Below are 21,039 nucleotides of genomic sequence, written 5' to 3' on the forward strand. Positions count from 1 at the left end.
CCTGCCCTACCACCCCACACCAGGATCAGACAACCAAAGCCAGCCTTAGGCACCAGACCCTGAAATTACTCAAGAGTAGCCAATCCCAAGCCTGCTCCACCATCCCTCCTGCTCCTCCCCACAGAAACCACAAGAAAGGCCCCTGCCTACAGATAGCCCCTTCCCGTCTGACACCAGTGCCTCCCCAGGAACCACCCCCACCCCTCTGCCCCATGGCATGCCATGTATGCCCTCTCTTGGGATCTGTGAGTAGAATAAATTCCTTTTTCAAAGGCAGTGGTCTCTTGATCTGTTGGCCTCACCATGTCTGATAATAAAACCTATTAACACATCCACGGACCCTAGGACAGTTGAGTAAATAGTCATACAGCTACACAGTGCAATGCTACACAGCTGTTTTATATCCACAAACAATAAAACAAGGATGGTGCTCCCAAACACAATTTTGACTGAAAACGGAAAGACACAAAAAACCACAGTATGATTTCATTTTTATCAAGTTCCAAATTATCTTTATTACTTAAGAATGCATACATAGGAAGTAAAACTATAAAGCAAAACAGAAATGTCTCACAAATGTCAAGATCGTGATTACCTCTAGGAGAGGAGTCCAGGGGTTGTGATGGGAGTGTGTATGGAGATAGGTTCTGAAGAACTACCACTATTTCCTCTCTTCACCTGAATGATCTTCACATCGGTTTTCTGTTTAGTGATTCTTTAAGTTGTACATATGTATTTTACACATTTTATGCAAATGTCCTACCTCACAAAGTATTTTAAAATTATCATCATGCACATTGATGAATGGATAGAGGGATAGATACATAGATAGTGACCAGGCAAATCTAGCAAAATGTTCATTGCATTATCTACATGATGTATATATGCATGTTCACCGTCTGTGGAGACACAGAGAGGCCAGCATCGCTTCAGCAGGGAGTCCGGGAGGGAGGGGCCACAGTGAGGCTGGAGACAGAAAGCCGGGACCAGGTTACAAGGGTCCTGTAGGTTGGGCTTAGAAGCTCAGACCTCTGCTGGCAGTGAGAAGCCCTTGAGGCCTTAAAGCAAGGGAATGATGAGCAATCCACTGAGAAACTATAAGGGATTAAGCGACAACCGTGGGGGAAAACATGGAAAGAAATGAACAGATAATAAGAAATTAAACATGTCAGAGACATCAGGTCCTGGGGAATGATTACTGGGCAGGTGAGATTACATCTGTTCCAAACATGAGATGAGGTGACACCTTGTTTCTGTGACCAGCACCATAGGGATGCTGATGCCATACTAAGAGGTGATAAATGCAGGAGGAGCAGGGACTTTGGAAGGTTATGTTGACATCAAGTACAAAACTGAAAGGGCTGAGATTTTATGCTACGTGCAAACTAAACATTAGCCTGCCACAGTTTGTGCCTCTCTGGGCACATCTCTGGTATGTCTGCTCTGTGATCCACCTGGGCTACTGGGGGTAGATGTGACTATTTTGCAGACACAGCTAGTAGGGGATAGAGCAAGATTTGGATTCATTTGATTCTAGAGCCCACTTTTTTAATGACTTTCTATACTGCCTCCCCAAGACTATGTGACACATCATTCTGGAAGCAAGTGAGAGAGAGAGAGAGAATGCACTAAGGGGAGGAAACTTAGGTTGGCAAGTCAGCAGCCTAAAAGGATGGCAGGGCCATGGGAACAGGTGAGAGAAGAAAAGCCTGGAGACAGAACTCCCCTTAGAACATCAATATGCAGAGGACAGAGAACTGGCCCTACAAAGGAGACTGAGGAAGTACAGCCCGCTTGGCAATGAGAGACTCCGGGGAGGAGGGTGCCGGCTACGTTGAAGACTGCAGGGGGCTCCAGTAAGAAAAAGGCTAGAGAGAGCTCATCCTGGAAAGGCGGTTGGGGTGGGATGGAGGCCGGCTAGGAGTGCGTTGAAGAGATAAAGTAGACTTTCTTAGGAAAAATGGCTTTGAATGGAAGGCAAGGGTGGAGGTGGGTGGAGTGGGGGTACCAATGGATCCTCTGGTTACTGGAAAAGGTAACGTTTGCCAAAATATCTTTAAAAATCCTTGGGCTAGTTCACTTTACTTTCATCCATAACTGATCTGAAGCAGGACTGTTAGTTTCCAGTTAGAAAATATGGTGCCTAAAATGTTCCCTAGTCTAGTAGGCCAGCTATGGATACCATATGCAGAAGTTGAAATGTGTAAGTAATCTTAAATTATGTTGATAGCTATAAAACTCTACTATTGGAAACAACCCAAACTCCGATCAATAAAATAAATGCTTTAAAACTGAGGTACAGATTGGAGCCAAGATGGTGGGATTAAACAGTTCCCAGAAAAACAAAAGCTGAGGGAATTTGCTTCCCACAAACCACCTCTACAGGACATCTTACAGGGACTGCTCTAGATGGGAGCACTCCTAGAAAGAGCACAGCACAAAACACCCAACATATGAAGAATCGAGGAGGAGGAACAAGAAGGGACAGAAGAAAAGAATCTCCAGACAGTGTATATAACAGCTCAATAAGCGAGCTAAGTTAGGCAGTAAGATACTAACAAGGCTAACCTTGAACCTTTGGTAACCACGAATTTAAAGCCTGCAATGGCAATAAGTACATATCTTTCAATACTCACCCTAAATGTTAATGGGCTGAATGCACCAATCAAAAGACACAGAGTAATAGAATGGATAAAAAAGCAAGACCCATCTATATGCTGCTTACAAGAAACTCACCTCAAACCCAAAGACATGTACAGACTAAAAGTCAAGGGGTGGAAAAACATATTTCAGGCAAACAATAGCGAGAATAAAGCAGGGGTTGCAGTACTAATATCAGACAAAATAGACTTCAAAACAAAGAAAGTAACAAAAGATAAAGAAGGACACTACATAATGATAAAGGGCTCAGTCCAACAAGAGGATATAACCATTCTAAATATATATGCACCCAACACAGGAGCACCAGCATATGTGAAACAAATACTAACAGAACTAAAGGGGGAAATAGACTGCAATGCATTCATTCTAGGAGACTTCAACACACCACTCACCCCAAAGGATAGATCCACTGGGCAGAAAACAAGTAAGGACACAGAAGCACTGAACAACACAGTAGAGCAGATGGACCTAATAGACATCTATAGAACTCTACATCCAAAAGCAACAGAATATACATTCTTCTCAAGTGCACATGGAACATTCTCCAGAATAGACCACATACTAGGCCACAAAAAGAGCCTCAGTAAATTCCAAAAGATTGAAATCCTACCAACCAACTTTTCAGACCACAAAGACATAAAACTAGAAATAAACTGTACAAAGAAAGCAAAAAAGGCTCACAAACACATGGAGGCTTAACAACACGCTCCAAAATAATCAATGGATCAATGACCAAATCAAAATGGAGATCCAGCAATATATGGAAACAAATGACAACAACAACACTAAGCGCCAACTTCTGTGGGACACAGCAAAAGCAGTCTTAAGAGGAAAGTATATAGCAATTCAAGCATATTTAAAAAAGGAAGAACAATCCCAAATGAATGGTCTAATGTCACAATTATCGAAATTGGAAAAAGAAGAACAAATGAGGCCTAAAGTCAGCAGAAAGAGGGACATAATAAAGATCAGAGAAGAAATAAATAAAATTGAGAAGAATAAAACAATAGCAAAAATCAATGAAACCAAGAGCTGGTTCTTCGAGAAAATAAACAAAATAGATAAGCCTCTAGCCAGACTTATTAAGAGGAAAAGAGAGTCAACACAAATCAACAGTATCAGAAATGAGAAAGGAAAAATCACGACGGACCCCACGGAAATGCAAAGAATTATTGGAGAATACTATGAAAACCTATATGCTAACAAGTTGGGAAACCTAGGAGAAATGGACAACTTCCTAGAAAAATACAACCTTCCAAGATTGACCCAGAAAGAAACAGAAAATCCAAACAGACCAATTACCAGCAATGAAATTGAAGTGGTAATCAAAAAACTACCAAAGAACAAAACCCCCCGGCCAGATGGATTTACCTCGGAATTTTATCAGACATACAGGGAAGACATAATACCCATTCTCCTTAAAGTCTTCCAAAAAATAGAGGAGGAGGGGATACTCCCAAACTCATACTATGAAGCTAACATCACCCTAATACCAAAACCAGGCAAAGACACCACCAAAAAAGAAAACTACAGACCAATATCCCTGATGAACATAGATGCAAAAATACTCAACAAAATATTAGCAAACCGAATTCAAAAATACATCAAAAGGATCATACACCATGACCAAGTGGGATTCATCCCAGGGATGCAAGGATGGTACAACATTCGAAAGTCCATCAACATCATCCACCACATCAATAAAAAGAAAGACAAAAACCACATGATCATCTCCATAGATGCTGAAAAAGCATTTGACAAAGTTCAACATCCATTCATGATAGAAACTCTCAGCAAAATGGGAATAGAGGGCAAGTACCTCAACATAATAAAGGCCATCTATGATAAACCCACAGCCAACATTATATTGAACAGCGAGAAGCTGAAAGCATTTCCTCTGAGATCGGGAAATAGACAGGGATGCCCACTCTCCCCACTGTTATTTAACATAGTACTGGAGGTCCTAGCCACGGCAATCAGACAAAACAAAAACATACAAGGAATCCAGATTGATAAAGAAGAAGTTAAACTGTCACTATTTGCAGATGACATGATACTGTACATAAAAAACCCTAAAGACTCCACCCCAAAACTACTAGAACTGATATCGGAATACAGCAAAGTTGCAGGACACAAAATCAACACACAGAAATCTGTGGCTTTCCTATATAGTAACAATGAACCAACAGAAAGAGAAATCAGGAAAACAACTCCATTCACAATTGCATCAAAAAAATAAAATACCTAGGAATAAACCTAACCAAAGAAGTGAAAGACTTATACTCTGAAAACTACAAGTCACTCTTAAGAGAAATTAAAGGGGACACTAACAGATGGAAACTCATCCTATGCTTGTGGCTAGGAAGAATTAATATTGTCAAAATGGCCATCCTGCCCAAAGCAATATACAGATTTGATGCAATCCCTGGAACAAATAATTCAAAAATTCATATGGAAACACCAAAGACCCCGAATAGCCAAAGCAATCCTGAGAAAGAAGAATAAAGTAGGGGGGATCTCACTCCCCAACTTCAAGCTCTACTATAAAGCCATAGTAATCAAGACAATTTGGTACTGGCACAAGAACAGAGCCACAGACCAATAGAACAGACTAGAGAATCCAGACATTAACCCAGACATATATGGTCAATTAATATTTGATAAAGGAGCCATGGCCATACAATGGCGAAATGACAGTCTCTTCAACAGATGGTGCTGGCAAAACTGGACAGCTACATGTAGGAGAATGAAACTGGACCATTGTCTAACCCCATATACAAAAGTAAACTCAAAATGGATCAAAGACCTGAATGTAAGCCATGAAACCATTAAACTCTTGGAAGAAAACATAGGCAAAAACCTCTTAGACATAAACATGAGTGACCTCTTCTTGAACATATCTCCCCAGGCAAGGAAAACAACAGCAAAAATGAATAAGTGGGACTATATTAAGTTGAAAAGCTTCTGTACAGCAAAAGACACCATCAATAGAACAAAAAGGAACCCTACAGTATGGGAGAATATATTTGAAAATGACACATCCGATAAAGTCCAGAATATATAAAGAGCTCACATGCCTCAAGAAACAGAAAACAAATAACTCAATTAAAAAATGGGCAGAGGAACTGAACAGACGGTTCTCCAAAAAAGAAATACAGATGGCCAACAGACACATGAAAAGATGCTCCACATCGCTAATTATCAGAGAAATGCAAATTAAAACTACAATGAAGTATCACCTCACACCAGTAAGGATGACTGCCATCCAAAAGACAAACAACAACAAATGTTGGCGAGGCTGTGGAGATAGGGGAACCCTCCTACACTGCTGGTGGGAATGTAAATTAGTTCAACCATTGTGGAAAGCAGTATGGAGGTACATCAAAATGCTCAAAACAGACTTACCATTTGACCCAGGAATTGCACTCCTAGGAATTTACCCTAAGAATGCAGCAATCAAGTATGAGAAAGACAAATGCACTCCTATGTTTATCGCAGCACTATCTACAATAGCCAAGAATTGGAAGCAACCTAAATGTCCATCGATAGATGAATGGATAAAGAAGATGTGGTACATATACACAATGGAATACTACTCAGCCATAAGAAAAGGGCAAATCCTACCATTTGCAGCAACATGGATGGAGCTGGAGGGTATTATGCTCAGTGAAACAAGCCAAGCAGAGAAAGAGAAATACCAAGTGATTTCACTCATCTGTGGAATATAAGAACAAAGGAAAAACTGAAGGAACAAAACAGCAGCAGAATCACAGAACTCAAGAATGGACTAACAGGTACCAAAGGGAAAGGGACTGGGGAGGATGGCTGGGTAGGGAGGGTTGGGGTGGGGTAGAAGAAGGGGGGTATTAAGATTAGCATGCATGGTGGGGGTGGGAGAAAGGGGAGGGCTGTACAACACAGAGAAGGCAAGTAGTGATTCTACAACATTTGCTATGCTGATGGACAGTGACTGTAAAGGGGTTTGTTTATAGGGGGGACCTGGTATAGGGGAGAGCCTAGTAAACATAATATTTGTCATGTAAGTGTAGATTAATGATACCAAAAAAAAAAAAAGGCAGTTCCTGTGTGGAGACCTCCAATGAGTCCTACACAAGGGTATAAAGGGCATATAAAAGTGTAGGCAAAGGGTCTGTTTGTGCTTATACAGAGGATCAAAGCCTAATTGGGCTACCCCGAAAATGAACTAAGATATGATATGAAGAAGAACTTCCAACATCAGCACTCTCGGGAAGACTCATGCCAGAAGATGATCATCAAAAAACCCCAAGAAAGATCCACGCGCTGCTACAGCTGTAGATGCACTCATCCCACCAGTTCCTGGACTTGCCATGGGAATGAAGAAGGAGATATCTAAGCTGGCCTGTGCATACAGTAAAACAACAAATTTGACTGGATCTATACTGTTGGAACTCAACCAAGAATTAGGAGAAGTGCAAATTGTAGCGCTCCAAAATCTTACAACTACAGACTATTTACTGTTAAAAGAACATAAGGGATGTGAACATTCCCCAGGAATGGGTTGTTTTAATTTATCTGATTTCTCTCAGACTGTTCAAGCTCAGTTGGACAATATCCACCATATCATAGATAAGTTTTCACAAATGCCTAAGGTGCCTAACTGGTTTTCTTGGTTTCACTGGAGATGGCTAGTAATTACAGGTATGCTTTGGTTATGTAACTATACTCCTGTTATGTTAATGTGTGTGCGCTGAAGTTACTCTACAGGAAGATATGTCAAAGAAATAATCAATCTTCCCATGTTTTCTTCCGCCTGCTACTTCTATAGCTTTTCTTCTTCCTACCTAATTACAACCCTTAAATAGAATTCATGCCACATATCGAATTTACCGAGTATCATAATTCTTCCAAGTGGTAAAGATACCTCAAGACAAATGCTGGGCATAGAAGCCACAGGGCATAAATATGGAAAGAAGTAAAAAGCTAACCTTTTCAAACAATAAGGCTTCCCTCTCACTTACCAACTTAACATTTCCCTGTATGGCCCCGGAAGATGACTGGTTAGCCAGAGATGGGTAAGGTTCCTCAAGGGAGGAACAACCTAAGACAGGCACAGTCGCAGGGGGGCCATCAGGTGAGAAATTGGGAATCAACAGAGGTGAGGCTTAGAACCTCACCCCCCCTGTTCTGAGAGAAATCTTCTGCATCCGTGGATGTTTTATTGCCCTTGTCTAGCTTGGATTAACACATAGTCTACAGGCACACACCTGATCATCTACATTTGCTCTCTTACAACACTAAACTATGTTTTCTACCTTTATCTTGTATCTACCTGCCACTTCAGCGTTTTATTAAAAATAATAATAATAAAGAGAGAAATGTGGTATCCACATATAAATCAAGTATAAAAATCAAATGAGTATTCATATTTGAACTGACTGTTTATAGTTCATAATGCATGAGCAAAACCGAAAGTTTCTGTGATGACTGCCCTTGTACTGTTCACTATGTAACTTATTCACTATGTAAGAATTTGTTCTCCATGTAAGAACTTGTTCGTTATGCTTCAGAAGATTGGAGACTGACAAAAATTAGGCTTGGGGTGGATTAATGATTGTGCATTGAGCATTGACTCCCCTATACAGAATTTTATTGTTGTTAACAACCATTTGATAATAAATATGAGAGATGCCCTCACAACAACAACAACAACAAAAAAAGTACACACTTCCAATTGTAAAATAAATAAGTAACCAGGATGTAATGTATAGCATAAGGAATATAGTCAAAATATTGTAACAACTTGGTATGGTGATAGCTGGTACCTAGAATTATCATGTATATAAATGTTGAATCACTGTGTTGTACACCTGAAACTAATGTAAGGTAATACTGTGTGTCAACTACCCTTCAATAAAAAATAATTATCTAAAAACAAAAACAAAAACAAAAACAAAAAAAACCTGAGATACGTTCTTAAAATTCTCTGCCACTGCATCCTGGGGCATATTCCCTGTTTACAAGAGTTTATACATAAAAATTTAATTCTGCTTTCAGATGAAATGGCTGCAATGTCCTCCTGTCCTTGCAAAGTGTAAGACGCTCAGTCTTAACAGAGCAAGAGAATGAATGGGCTTTGCCATCAGACGGACCTGCTGCTAATCTTACCTTCACCGTTTCCTCAGTTTCCTCCTCTATAAAATAATGATTAACAATCCCCACCTTTGTGTATTATGAAAATGGAAGGCTTTGTCTTACTCCATGCCGTGCGCTGTTCTAAGCCTCTCCAAATATTAACTCATTCGGCCCTCCCACCCACCACTCCTATGAGTTAGATACTGTTTTCTTCGTTTCCCAATGAAGGTACTGGCACACAGGTTAAGTAATTTGGTGGGGTCACACAGCTGGTGAGTGGAAGAACGTATTGAGCCGGGGTCTGAACGCCCACCTTCTGGACGCAAGCCCACCCGGACATGGCACACGGCGGTGAGGATTGTACACACGGCGGCTGCAGGACGTGCCGCGTTTGAGGGGAACCGGGTCTTTAAGGGGCCTCGGCTTCTCGCGGCATGCGCTGCCAGGACGTCCCCGGGGTAGGGACACCACCCAGGGGCCCTGAGGCGGTCGGAAGCGGGGACCCGCTCCCAGCGTCGGCCGCAGCGGGGCGCTGCCGCCTAGCCGGCCTCCGCGCTCCGCTGGAGGTCCCCGGGGCCGCGCGTGCCGCCTGCAAGATGCCTGTGCGCCGTGGCCGGCGGCCGGCGCGACCCGGGGCCCGCCTCTCCTGGCTGCTGTGCTGCAGCGCGCTGCTGTCCCCGGCCGCGGGCTACGTGATCGTGAGCTCCGTGTCCTGGGCCGTCACCAACGAGGTGGACGAGGACCTGGACAGCGCCTCCACCGAGGAGGCGCTGCCCGCGCTGCTGGAGGACGCTGGCAGCATCTGGCAGCAAAGCTTCCCGAACTCGGCGCACAAGGAGGCCGCGCACCTGCTGCCCCCAGCGGGTGCTGCCCGCGCCAGGCCGCGTCCCGCGCCGCCGGGGATGTTCTCCTACCCGCGCGAGAGCGGCCCGAGGCTGCGCCCTGGCACCGCCCGCTTCCTGACCCACGCCAGCCCCTGGGGCTGTCTGGCCACCGTGTCCGCCCACGAGAAGGTAAGCGCCCCAGCTGGGAGCCGGGCTCAGGTGCACGCCTGGCGGTGGCCTGGCGCGCCCCGAGGACAGGGAGAGGCTAGCAACCACCCACTCGTACTCGGATCCAGGTCTCACAGACGTGCGCGGTGGGCTGGATTGGGCTGTGGACACCGGGTAATAACGGAGCCAGATTGTGCCTGGGTTAGCTGGCAAAGTGTTGGAGCGTGGGGGCTGACAACCAGGCTTCCTGACAGGTAGATACATGAGTACCGGAGTGCAGTCTTCAGATGATCAAAGGGACGTTCGGATAACCTGCGCCTTTCCAGAGATCTGGACCAAAGCCGGAGCCGCCTTTGGCATCACAGAGTGGGTGCGAGCAGCCTCTCCCCCACCCCCCCGCACCCACTGCCCAGAGACCCAAACTTCCCAGGGCGCCAATTGACGCTGGGTTCAGGCCAGGACCGGAGAAAGACGCCGCCAGGACTTTGGTGGAAATCTACATCTAAGAAAATGGAACTCAGGAGTTTTTCTGCAAAAGAGGCTTACTGTGCAAAGTGTGGAACGAGCTGTTACCAGCTGCAGTTTTTATCGTTCAGTTCACAAATGTTTCACACCTGTTAGACATGATTCCACCTTAAGCCGAAATGACATAGGTAATTGGGAGGATGGAACATCCATAAGTATATGCACGCTAGTGAGACTTAAGGGCTGTTAAGATCAATGTGAGAGTTTTGTTACAAGGCACTAATTTGAATTCCTATTCATGCAAAATAATTATATTTCATGGAATGTATAGGTCATTGGCCAGGAGGCAGCTTCTCACCCCAGTTGTGAGTCTCAGCGGCTCTGAGACTGGCCCTCACTGGGTTCTCCACTTGTTTTCCTCATCTATGAAATTAAATGGTTGACTAGGTAGTTCTGAAGGTCATTTTTTTTTTTTTGCTTAAAAAATGATCTACATGACAACTTTATTCTGATTATGGCAATGGTATTAACCTCTTTCACAGCATCCAAATGGTTTCTCAGTTATATATTATCTTCCTAAGACACACCTTAAGATGTGAAGCTTAAATATGAAGCCAATCTTGGCATAAAACACAAGTCATCCCAAGCAATTGAAAGTCTAGTGCTAGTGTACTAAAGATATTTTGACTTTTGACATCTCTGTCAGGAGTTCTCCCTTCCAATATTAACAATCCAAATTCAATAAATTCAGAGAACATTTATCACATGCACATCATGTGTGCAGAGCATGACTCGGGGCCATTTATGACAAGATGACAATCTGCAACTGAACTTATATTGCCTTTTGGAGTACCCCTTAGCATTGTGTTTTCTTAAAAGATTAAAGCCTTCCCTTATTACCATTCTACACACCATTGTCATGCAATACTTAAAAGACACGCAGAGTTCTGAGTTCATTAATAATGCAGAAAGTGTGAAGGGTAAAGCTCATGGAGGCTGGGGCTGGACCCAGCAGGACTTGGGAAAACCTAAGAAATATTTGTGTAAATGTCTGAGAATTCCATCTGCTCTTCCAGATAATCATGAGCAAAAATTAGTATAGCATGTCTCTATGACTTCCTTTAAGCTAAAAGAGGGTAAGAAGCCAGTTTCCCATAAGTTTCTGAATTATATATAATGAAATATTGATTGCAATAAAAAATGTGACTAATGATTGAGAAAGTAGTGTAGCTCTAAAAGAAACAGTAATAGAAAGTTTCTGGAATCCCAAGACCATGAAGATATTTAAGACTTAAAGTCTATCCCCAAGGTTTCTAAAAACTTGGGAGAGTCAGTAAAGGCAGAAGGGCTCCCAGAAGCAGTGTGTAGGAAATATTTTAGGACCTCTCCCCAAAATAATGTTAAATTTAACAAAATGGGTGTTTTCTATGTAAATGCAACTTCAAGAGTAATTTCCCAACCATCCCTTCCAAGTAAAATGCCACTGCTAAGTTCCTCTATAGAAATTCCAGAGCCAACCGTGGATGAATGGGGTCAGTTGGGGACCACTGCCTCAATTTACTACCTCTCAAAACCATGGTGACGCCATGCTTCCTTCATTTCTGTATTTCCTGGCCAGAAACACAAGCTCAGCTGTAGCTCAGGTCGATCCACTGCATTGAAAAAGCCTTTTTGTTGTTTGTTAGATCCCCGGGCTGCCATTTGGGAACTGCCTGCCCATCAGTGATGGCCCCTTGAACAACAGCACGGGGATTCCTTTCTTCTATGTCACACCCAAAGACCCTGCAGTGGCTGACCTCATGAAGAACCCCGTGGCCTCACTCCTGCTGCCAGAATCGGAAAGAGAGTTCTGCAGGTAGGCAAGGGTTTGGTGTGACCCACTCAGGTCCTCTGCGTAAAGCAGAGAGGCGATGAGATGGGGGGTCCCTGGGCCTATGACTTTAACAGGGTGCTGAGGAGCAAAGGGATGTCTTCACCAACCTGAAGTGGAAGCAGATAGATAGAATTCCACCATTCACAAAACTCTGTGATTTGGGGCAAGTTACTTAACCATTGAGAGCCTCAGTTTCTTCATCTGTAAAATGGAAATAATAATTGCTACCTCATATGGTTACTGGGAAAGGGAAATATTTGCAGTGTCTTGAACAATATGGGGTGGACAAATTGCAGTTCCTGTTATGGCAAAGGACGGGGGTGGAGGGGAGGCTGGTGAAGGAAGAGCCAGCAGTTTGTCTGCATGGCAAACACAGCCTAGAGTCTATTGTTTTTCAAATTGATTTCTTCCCCCACCCCTGCAGAGATGTTTGCGATAAAGATCCAGAATCCTTTAATACACTGTCTCAAAATCTCTCTAAAGAAAAGATACTTAAACACAAATGAGACATTGATCCATCACTTCTGTCTGAATTTAAAATATAAAGCTTGAATTTACAAATCCTGCCAGGGAGATGTTTGTGCCAAGCTTGTGTGGGCCTGCATGAGAGGGACACCCCTCAGGGAACAGCAAATGCATAGGTGGCCTGGGGTGAGTCCCTAACCCCCAGGGACTGGCTCAATTCACCCAGTGGTGCTTTAGGAACTTGGATAAGATTTATCCTGGTTCCAAACTTATATTGTTCTTTATACAGAGCATGAAAAACATATTAAGCAAACAAATTTATTAATACTTTGGAGGGGTGGGGTGGTGATAATCAAAGCAAGAATTTGCTGTAAATGCAGCCTGGATAAGACCCTGTTACTTACCCTTAGGATGCTGACAGTGAGAGGTTCCACTGCGCTGGAGACAGTCCAGCTGACCCAGTTCCCTTTCAGGTATGGCAAGAAGCCAGGAAAAGGAATGTTTCCTTTTTCATGGAATAGTCTGGGCCAGTCAAGCTTGCTGTTACTAGAAACATGTTCCCAAGTTACCTTTCTAAACGTCTGAGGTGTTCCGAATTCTAGCATCTGAAAAGCAGTTGTTGTGCCGAAGCATGTGGATCCCAGAACTCAGAGCACACCTGTTCTTGGAGACACAGACAGAATGGTGGGCAGTGATCCAAGCTGCTCAGCACTCGGCATGTGGAGGGAATTGCCTACTGGAAGGTCCCAGGCAGATGCCAGCAGGAGCTGAAAGCTCGGAGGGAGGGATGGGAAATCCAGCTTAGAGGGTCATCACTCGGCTGGGGGCATGGGGAGGTCCTGATCATGGGAACTGGCCATGCTTACCTGCTCAGCCTGGAGCCCTGTGTGTGACCTGTCTTCAAGGCAGGCCACATGGAGGAGGTGCAGCTCTCTGGGCAGCATGCCAGGGTGACTTGATATGGCAGGTTTTGACCAAAGGTGACCCCAGGCCCCACAAACCACCCCAGGGCTGAGGGCATGGGTATCTTGGCACACCTGTAGCTCCGGCCTGGAAGAGGAGGAATGGGCCACCACCTACTGGTACGCCCATGTCCAACTCCTCACGTGAGACTCTGCCACTCAGAACTGCTCTCCCTCACATTGTTTAAACTTCCAAAGCATTTAAATATAGCTTAAATACCTACAAATTTTAAGTTAGCCTTAGTAAGCATCAAAGCACAAAGGTTACCAGTCGCTGAAGGTAGCTAAAGGTGACGGGGCTTGTTTCCTCCCCACGGGTTACTAGTTCCCAGGAGCAGCTTAAGCCCAGGTGATTCATCTGTGTCAGGTTCACATTCCATGTTCAGCATTACATTTTAAGTTTTGCCTCCAGAATCTTGGTAATGTTGAGCACAGAGACTTGTTGTCAAAGGTAGGCAAACACCAGAGCCCTGAACAAGCCAGGCAGGAGCTCCTTGGGCCATCGGAGCCCAGCAAGGCATCAGATGGAAATGCCTGTGACTAAGAACCACCTGGACAAGCACCTGTGTGAAGTTCAAGGACAGCCCAGTCAGGCAACAACAAGCTGAGCCCTGGAGAGATGGGCAGTGAGACCAGAGCATATTGTCAGGCACTTCAAAGCATGTTCTGCAGAGCAGGGAGACTCAGAAAAATGCCCATGTTTCATGATGATGATGATAAGCAAGACCATTTCACTTTCAGAAGGCAGCACATACTTAGGAACATGAAAATTGCCTTCATTCTATGAAGCAGGTATCCTCGCAAATTGAAAACCTGCGACAGCATTTTACTGTCACATTTGGTGGATTCTGTGCACTTTAACTACTCTGCTGGTCTGTGCAAATTGGGAAGGCATGGATTTGCCCTGTTTCATCCTACTTGGGAAGACAGAGCCAGAACTAGTGCTTTCTGCTGACGCTTCCCAGGCTCCTGTGGGCCTCGCAGGCCATGTCAGGGCAGAGGAGCCCTCAGAAACTGCACCATAAATCAAGGTCAGACAGGGAGAAGCTGCGTTGCCGCTGATGCTGGAGAGAAGCAAGGGGGTGCCTTCCCAGCTGTTTCCCGTGTGGCCACGGGCACTTCAGCTACTAGTCCGCTTGTGCCCTCATCAGGGTTAGCCTGATCCCTGCAGGGTTTGGAGTGGGACAGGCTAGTGAGCAGCTTACCCACCAGAAGGACACAGCCCGAGAAGGAAGCTGTCCACCACAAGGGCCAAACACAATTCCTGCCTGAGGGTGGGAAGAAGGTAAGTCTGACTGTACCACGAGGGCAGGCTGAGCTGGCCCTCTGTGCTGCTAGAGCTCCTTTGGGGTACAAGACAACTGCATGTATAATGTGCACATATTTAATAGGTAGTTTATAGTCTGATAGTTATATATGTGTGTGTGTGTATACTTCCACATATTCAATTAATATTTATTCTGAGAACAAGTGGTCTCCCTAGTCCACTCTCCATCATCTTGAATTCATCCTCAATCCAGCAGCTGGTAATCTTTCAAAACCCAAATTAGATTCTGAGACCCCCCTGCCTAAATTCTTTCATAAGGAAAAAGAATGAAATCCTTAATATGACCTAGGAGAGACCCTCCACAACTGGGCACCTGCCTCCCTCTCAGAATAGATAATAGTGCCTGATCGTTTGCTAATTGACTTAATATTTGACTTATACCCTAGTTTTATTAAGTTGAAAGGTTTAAGCTGAAAGCTTGCATGATCAAAGGCTGATGTATGTGTTTGGCATATAGTTAAGAAATGCTCTTTTTTTGGTTGCGGTATAATTGACATATAACAATATATAAATCTGAGGTGTCAATTTGTGGATTTGATACATTTATATATTGCAATGTGATTACCACCATAGTGTTAGGTAACACTCCTGTTATGTCATGTAATTATCATTCCTTCTGTGGTGAGAACATTTAAGATCTAGTCTAAACAGTTTTGACATATATAATACAGCATTGTTGACTATAATCTTTATGCCACACATTAAATCTCTAGAACTTACTCATCTTGTAACCACAGGTTTGTACCCTCTAACCAGCACCTTCCCAATTCCCCTGCCCCCAGGCTCTGGTGGTCACCATCCTACTCTTTGTTTCTATGAGTTTGGCTTTTTGAGATTCCACATATAAGGGAGCTCACACAGTGTTTATCTTTCTCTTACTTATCTCACTTAACATAATGCCCTCTAGGCCCATTCATGTTGTCACAAATGGCAGGATGTCCTTCTTTCTCAGGGCTGTATAATATTCCATGGTATACATAAGAAATGCTTTTTGCTCAGTAGCCCTCAAATGTGTGCTGGCACATATCATGCTTCCCAAAAATTATTCTTAGGTCAATGAACTGGCCTGTGTATTAAAAGTGAAATTGGATTTGAACTGGTATGGGCAAATGACATTGAATAAACAAAAATTGCAGGAACTTTAATGGTGAAGAAAATACACAGCAGATGTCATTTCCTCAGCTGAAGTGGGGAGAGGCTGTTATCTTGGCAGTAATGGAAGGAGCAAATATTTCTTCCTATCTTATAGGTTTATAGGGACCTTAAAGAATTTTTAGATGAATCAGCCTGTGATACTCCATCTCATCTTGTAATGGATTTTTCCCAAACTTTTCATCACCCTGATCTTCTTGTGCCTGAACTTTCCCTAAAACGTCACAGCAGAGTTACTAGACTTGATTAGACACAGTTGTCTTGCCTCCCACCCCAGGGCATATTGGACTGGGTGCTATTACCCTACCCTTTTTCTTGGAGGAGATTATTTGGAAGACGAATCTGAGCAGATAATAAGTAGAAAGTGACTTTCAGTCCTGAAAAAAGGCTAGATTGGTGGTTTCTATGGGACAGAGTAGCCAAGAAAAGTTTCTGGAGTAGAATGAAGTGTCTTATCCAGCTGGCACCTCTGAGGGCCACTTAAGGGCCTCTGGCTCCGAGGTTAAGAGGAGGCGGGACACGCCAAGAGTGGTGAAGACAGAACAGGTGAGAACAGCACACCTGGACTGCTAAGCAAGGTCATAAGGTGCAAGCTCCCACACATCGGGAGCAGCAGAGTGAGAAGGACGCGTCATAGTGACCTGAACAGCCAGGCCCCTCCTGCAGCACAAGGTTGACAACCTGCTAGGGGACAAGGGTTCATGGTCTCAAGAAGCTCCAGGGTGATTCTGACACTACTTTAGAATAAATAAGACATTGAGTGGGTCTTACATGCATTTCCTGGGTTTCTGATAAGAGCCTGCTGAGAACTGTCATCTAGGCCCAGGATGACTCCTGCCATCTGTAAAATGAAGTCGAGTACAGTCTGAGAACCCTGGAAAAGGATGTGGTTTTTTCATCCTGTCAGACATTACATCCATCCAAACCAGAACCTGCAAACGCATCTTGCCTAATTACTGTTCGTGTGTTAAAGTCTGTTTTATTCAGTTGTTCTATTTACTCCTTGGTGCAGTGTTTTCTTCATTAATTAGATTAGTTAAGGATACAAGTCTGTTTCCTAGCTCAGGTTAAGATGACAAATTGAGAATAAGATTCCTGTTTATAAGACTCCCTGGCAATCAGCAGTCCCTTGCCCTTCCACCACAGAAACGGACAGATGCTTCTGTAACTAAGTGAATTTATGTTCATACCAGAGACCCACTTGTATGGAAATTCAGCAAATATTGATTGACAGAGAAAGCCCACCGAGACATCTCTCCTCCTCTGAAACCGTTTTCCTCATGTGCCTGCAGGCTTGAACACAGTGGGGTTTAGGTTTTGCATCTTCATGGCGAGCCAGCAAAGCAAGGCCTCTGGACCCACGAGGGCTCTTCTGAGGAATGACATTCTGCTCGTTGGCATTAGATCAACTTCCCTTTTGAAGATCTGGAAATATATGAAACCAAAAGTGGTTTATCGTGTGCTTTCCCTGAAATGAACAAATTTCAACTGCTAGCTTGGACAAATGCTAGGTTTCTAGATAGACTGAGTTGATTCTCAAGAAAGGAGGATCCAAAAATATTTTTTCTCTCTTCCCCAAAAGGCTTTTAATGAAAGATTTCCCTGGCCATTGCCATGGGTCCCAGCCCCTTTCCCCCAGGCTGAAGGGCCCCTGTCCAAACAGTGGACAGCTGCTCTTGTTAGAGCCCTTTAACTGACGAGGCCTCCATGCAGTTGGGCACCAAAGGAGATACTAAGATTCTGGTTTCCAAAGAAAGCTAGTTTCTGAAGGGAGGTGCCACACCAGAATGGGCTGAAGTGCAGTGGGTGTGTAGAATAATGCTTCCTCAGAATGAGCTGCTTAGAGGGTACCTAGTGCAGAGACAATTCAACACCAAAGATAACACATCAAAAAACTATTGCTCATACTAGAGATTTGGGACAATGGACTTGGACATAGAGGCCTGCCCTAACCTGGGAACAGCCCCTCAATTTTACAAGCTCATTGACAGGAAGAGAAACTCCCTTGGTGAAATGAAATAGCTAAGGGGAGGGTGGGGGAGTTGGTTTACCTTGATGTCAGGAGTATTGGGTAAGTGCTTCTTGGACACAAGCAACTACAGTGTGCTGAGTTTAATCACTGCATCTCTGTGGAAAATAAAAAGAGATTCAGAAATACGAGTGCCCCTTTGCCACTCATCTCCCCATCTCCATCTTTGGAACTTTTCTTGTAAGAAGAAAAGATAGTATTGAATGGTAGTGGAAAACCTCAGCCCTGCCTAATTCCCAGCACAGGCTCTGGGATTTGCTCCCCCAGAACTGTGTGTGGAAGGCATGCCATGCAACCGTCTCTAGATGAGCTTAGTCAAGTGAGCACATGGAATAGGCATGTGCTTGCAGCAGCTTGCTTACTAATAGCCAGGATGTATCTCTGTCTGTAGTCTGTCCACCTAAGACGTGATGTGCATGTCGAAGTACAGGGTCCAGCTCTAATCAGATAAAGAAGCCAATTTAATTTCTCTTCACTGAATTTTGTTCCTTCCCATTGAAAGCAACATATAAATCTTCTTAAAAAATTGCTCCCTGTCCAGATTCATGTTACCTCTTCTCCTTTGCCTGCACATTCCTGTAATTCTGAAGCTAACATTAACCTCAGTAGCTTTTAAAAGACCTGCCTGAGAAGAGTCAGAGAACTTTGCAGAGCAAAAGCTCAATAAGCAGATGTTAGAAAATTCTCTCCTGTCTTCCACTCATTTCTATGGCAGCTCTCACAGCATGTTGCAGACACTTCTGTCTCCCTGGTTTTGTTTGAGCTCCATGGAGTTAGTCCCCATGGTTCCCAGGGGAGCTGTTCTATTAATCCACAGGTGATCCCAGTTCTGTCCGTATGCGGCCCCTTTCGCCTGCCTCTCTCCATCCTGTTCACAGATGATTTACTTACCCGTTGGCATGATTCCATCTTGAGCTGATGTGACATGAATTAGTGATAAAGATATAATTCTCATAAATACACACCTTCCAGCAAGCTTTTAGGGTGTTAAGATACAGGTAAGGGTTTTTTTTTTTTTTTTTTTTTTATTGAAGGGTAGTTGACAACAGCATTGCATTACATTAGTTTCAGGTGTACAACACAGCGACTCAACATTTATATACATGATAATTCTAGGTACCAGGTATCACCATACCAAGTTGTTACAATATTTTGACTATATTCCTTATGCTATACATTACATCCCGGTTACTTATTTATTTTACAATTGGAAGTGTGTTTATATATATATATATATATATATATATATATATATATATTGTGAGGGCATCTCTCATATTTATTGATCAAATAGTTGTTAACCACAATAAATTTCTGTATAGGGGGGTCAATACTCAATGCACAATCATTAATCCACCCCAAGCCTAATTTTCGTCAGTCTCCAATCTTCTGATGCATAACGAACAAATTCTTACATGGAGTACAAATTCTTACATAGTGAATAAGTTACATGGTGAACAGTGCAAGGGCAGTCATCACAGAAACTTTCGGTTTTGTTAATGCATTATGAACTATACACAGTTCAAATATGAATATTCATTTGATTTTTAAACTTGATTTATATGTGGATACCACATTTCTCTATTATTATTATTTTTAATAAAATGCTGAAGTGGTAGGTAGATACGAGATAAAGGTAGAAAACAGAGTTTAGTGTTGTAAGAGAGCAAATGTAGATGATCAGGTGTGTGCCTGTAGACTATGTGTTAATCCAAGCTAGACCAGGGCAATAAAACATCCATGTATGCAGAAGATTTCTCTCAGAACATGAGGGGGGAGGTTCTAAGCCTCACCTCTGCTGCTCCCCATTTTCTCACCAGATGGCCCCCTGCGACTGTGCCTGTCTTAGGTTGTTCCTCCCTTGAGGAATCAGGTAAGGGTTTTATTACAAGGCCCTTTGCCTCTAGCAATCACTAATCTGTCTTTTGTGTTAGTGGATTTAACTCTTCTGCACATTTCATATAAATGCAATTGTACAATATGTTGCTTTTGTGACTGGTTTCCTTCATTTAGCAGTGTTTTCAGGGTTCTTTATGTTGTAGCATGTGTCAATACTTTTCATTCCTTTTTATGGCCAAATACTCTTCCATTGTATAAATATACCACATTTTATTTATCCATTTTTATTGATCCATTCATCAGTTGACGGACATTTGCTTCCATGATTTTGCTACTATGAATAATGCTGCTGTGGATATTTGTGTATGAGTCTTTGTATGGATATGTGTTTTCAATTCTTTTTGGTATATACCAGGAAGAGGTCTTGCTGGGTCATATGGTACTACATGTTTAACTTTTTTGAGGACCTATCTGTTTTCTTCAGTGGCTGCACCATTGTACATTCCCATCAGCAGTGTATGAGGGTTGTAGTTTCTCCACATCCTCACCCACATTGGGTAGTGTCTGCCTTTTTTATTATAGCTGTCCTAGTGTGTATGAAGTGGTATCTCCCTGTGGTCTTGCTATGCATTTCCCTAATGACTAATGATGTTGAGCATCTTTCATATACTTGATGGTTGCCTGTATACCTTCTTTGAAGAGCTGTCTCCTCAATGCCTCAACCCATTTTTAATTGGGTTGTTTCTCCTTTTGTCACTGAGTTCCCAGAGTTCTTTATATATTCTGGATATGATCCTTATCAGACATATAATTTGCAAGTATTTTCCTAAAGCATGTTTATCTAATTTCTTTTTGTTGTCATTGGAGAAAACAGAAAAACTAAGGATTTAGTAGTAGCATCCTAGTTGTATACATTCTTGGTCAGTGTCCTTCTGCTTTTCTGACCTGGCCCTTCACTATCTGAAAAGCACATAAGTGAAGTAACTTTCCTGAGATGACACAGAAGTGTACCTAAATTGTCTAGTGTGTAGAAATGGTAAGCAAATGTCTGACCAATAAAAAAGACTTTTTAAGTAATTGGACTGCAAAGGAATTTGGGTGGGGGGCACTTATTCTAATAATGTAAAGACAAGGTGGAGAGATAGTCATAATAAATTTGA

The 21,039-nt window shown here is 43.2% G+C and overlaps 1 protein-coding gene across 1 annotated transcript in view; it reads left to right on the top strand.

Annotated features, from left to right (window-relative positions):
• The first annotated feature begins 9,290 nt into the window (after positions 1-9,290).
• CREG2 (cellular repressor of E1A stimulated genes 2) overlaps positions 9,291-21,039 on the top strand; it is a 44,658-nt gene continuing 32,909 nt past the window's right edge. The window contains exons 1-2 of the mRNA XM_036881434.2: positions 9,291-9,788; positions 11,918-12,087. Coding sequence (XP_036737329.2) covers positions 9,372-9,788; positions 11,918-12,087 — 587 coding nt within the window. The 5' untranslated portion in view covers positions 9,291-9,371. The remainder of the gene's footprint in view (positions 9,789-11,917; positions 12,088-21,039) is intronic.

The sequence above is a fragment of the Manis pentadactyla genome, chromosome 2, assembly GCF_030020395.1.
Source record: "Manis pentadactyla isolate mManPen7 chromosome 2, mManPen7.hap1, whole genome shotgun sequence".
Classification (NCBI taxonomy): Eukaryota; Metazoa; Chordata; class Mammalia; order Pholidota; family Manidae; genus Manis; species Manis pentadactyla.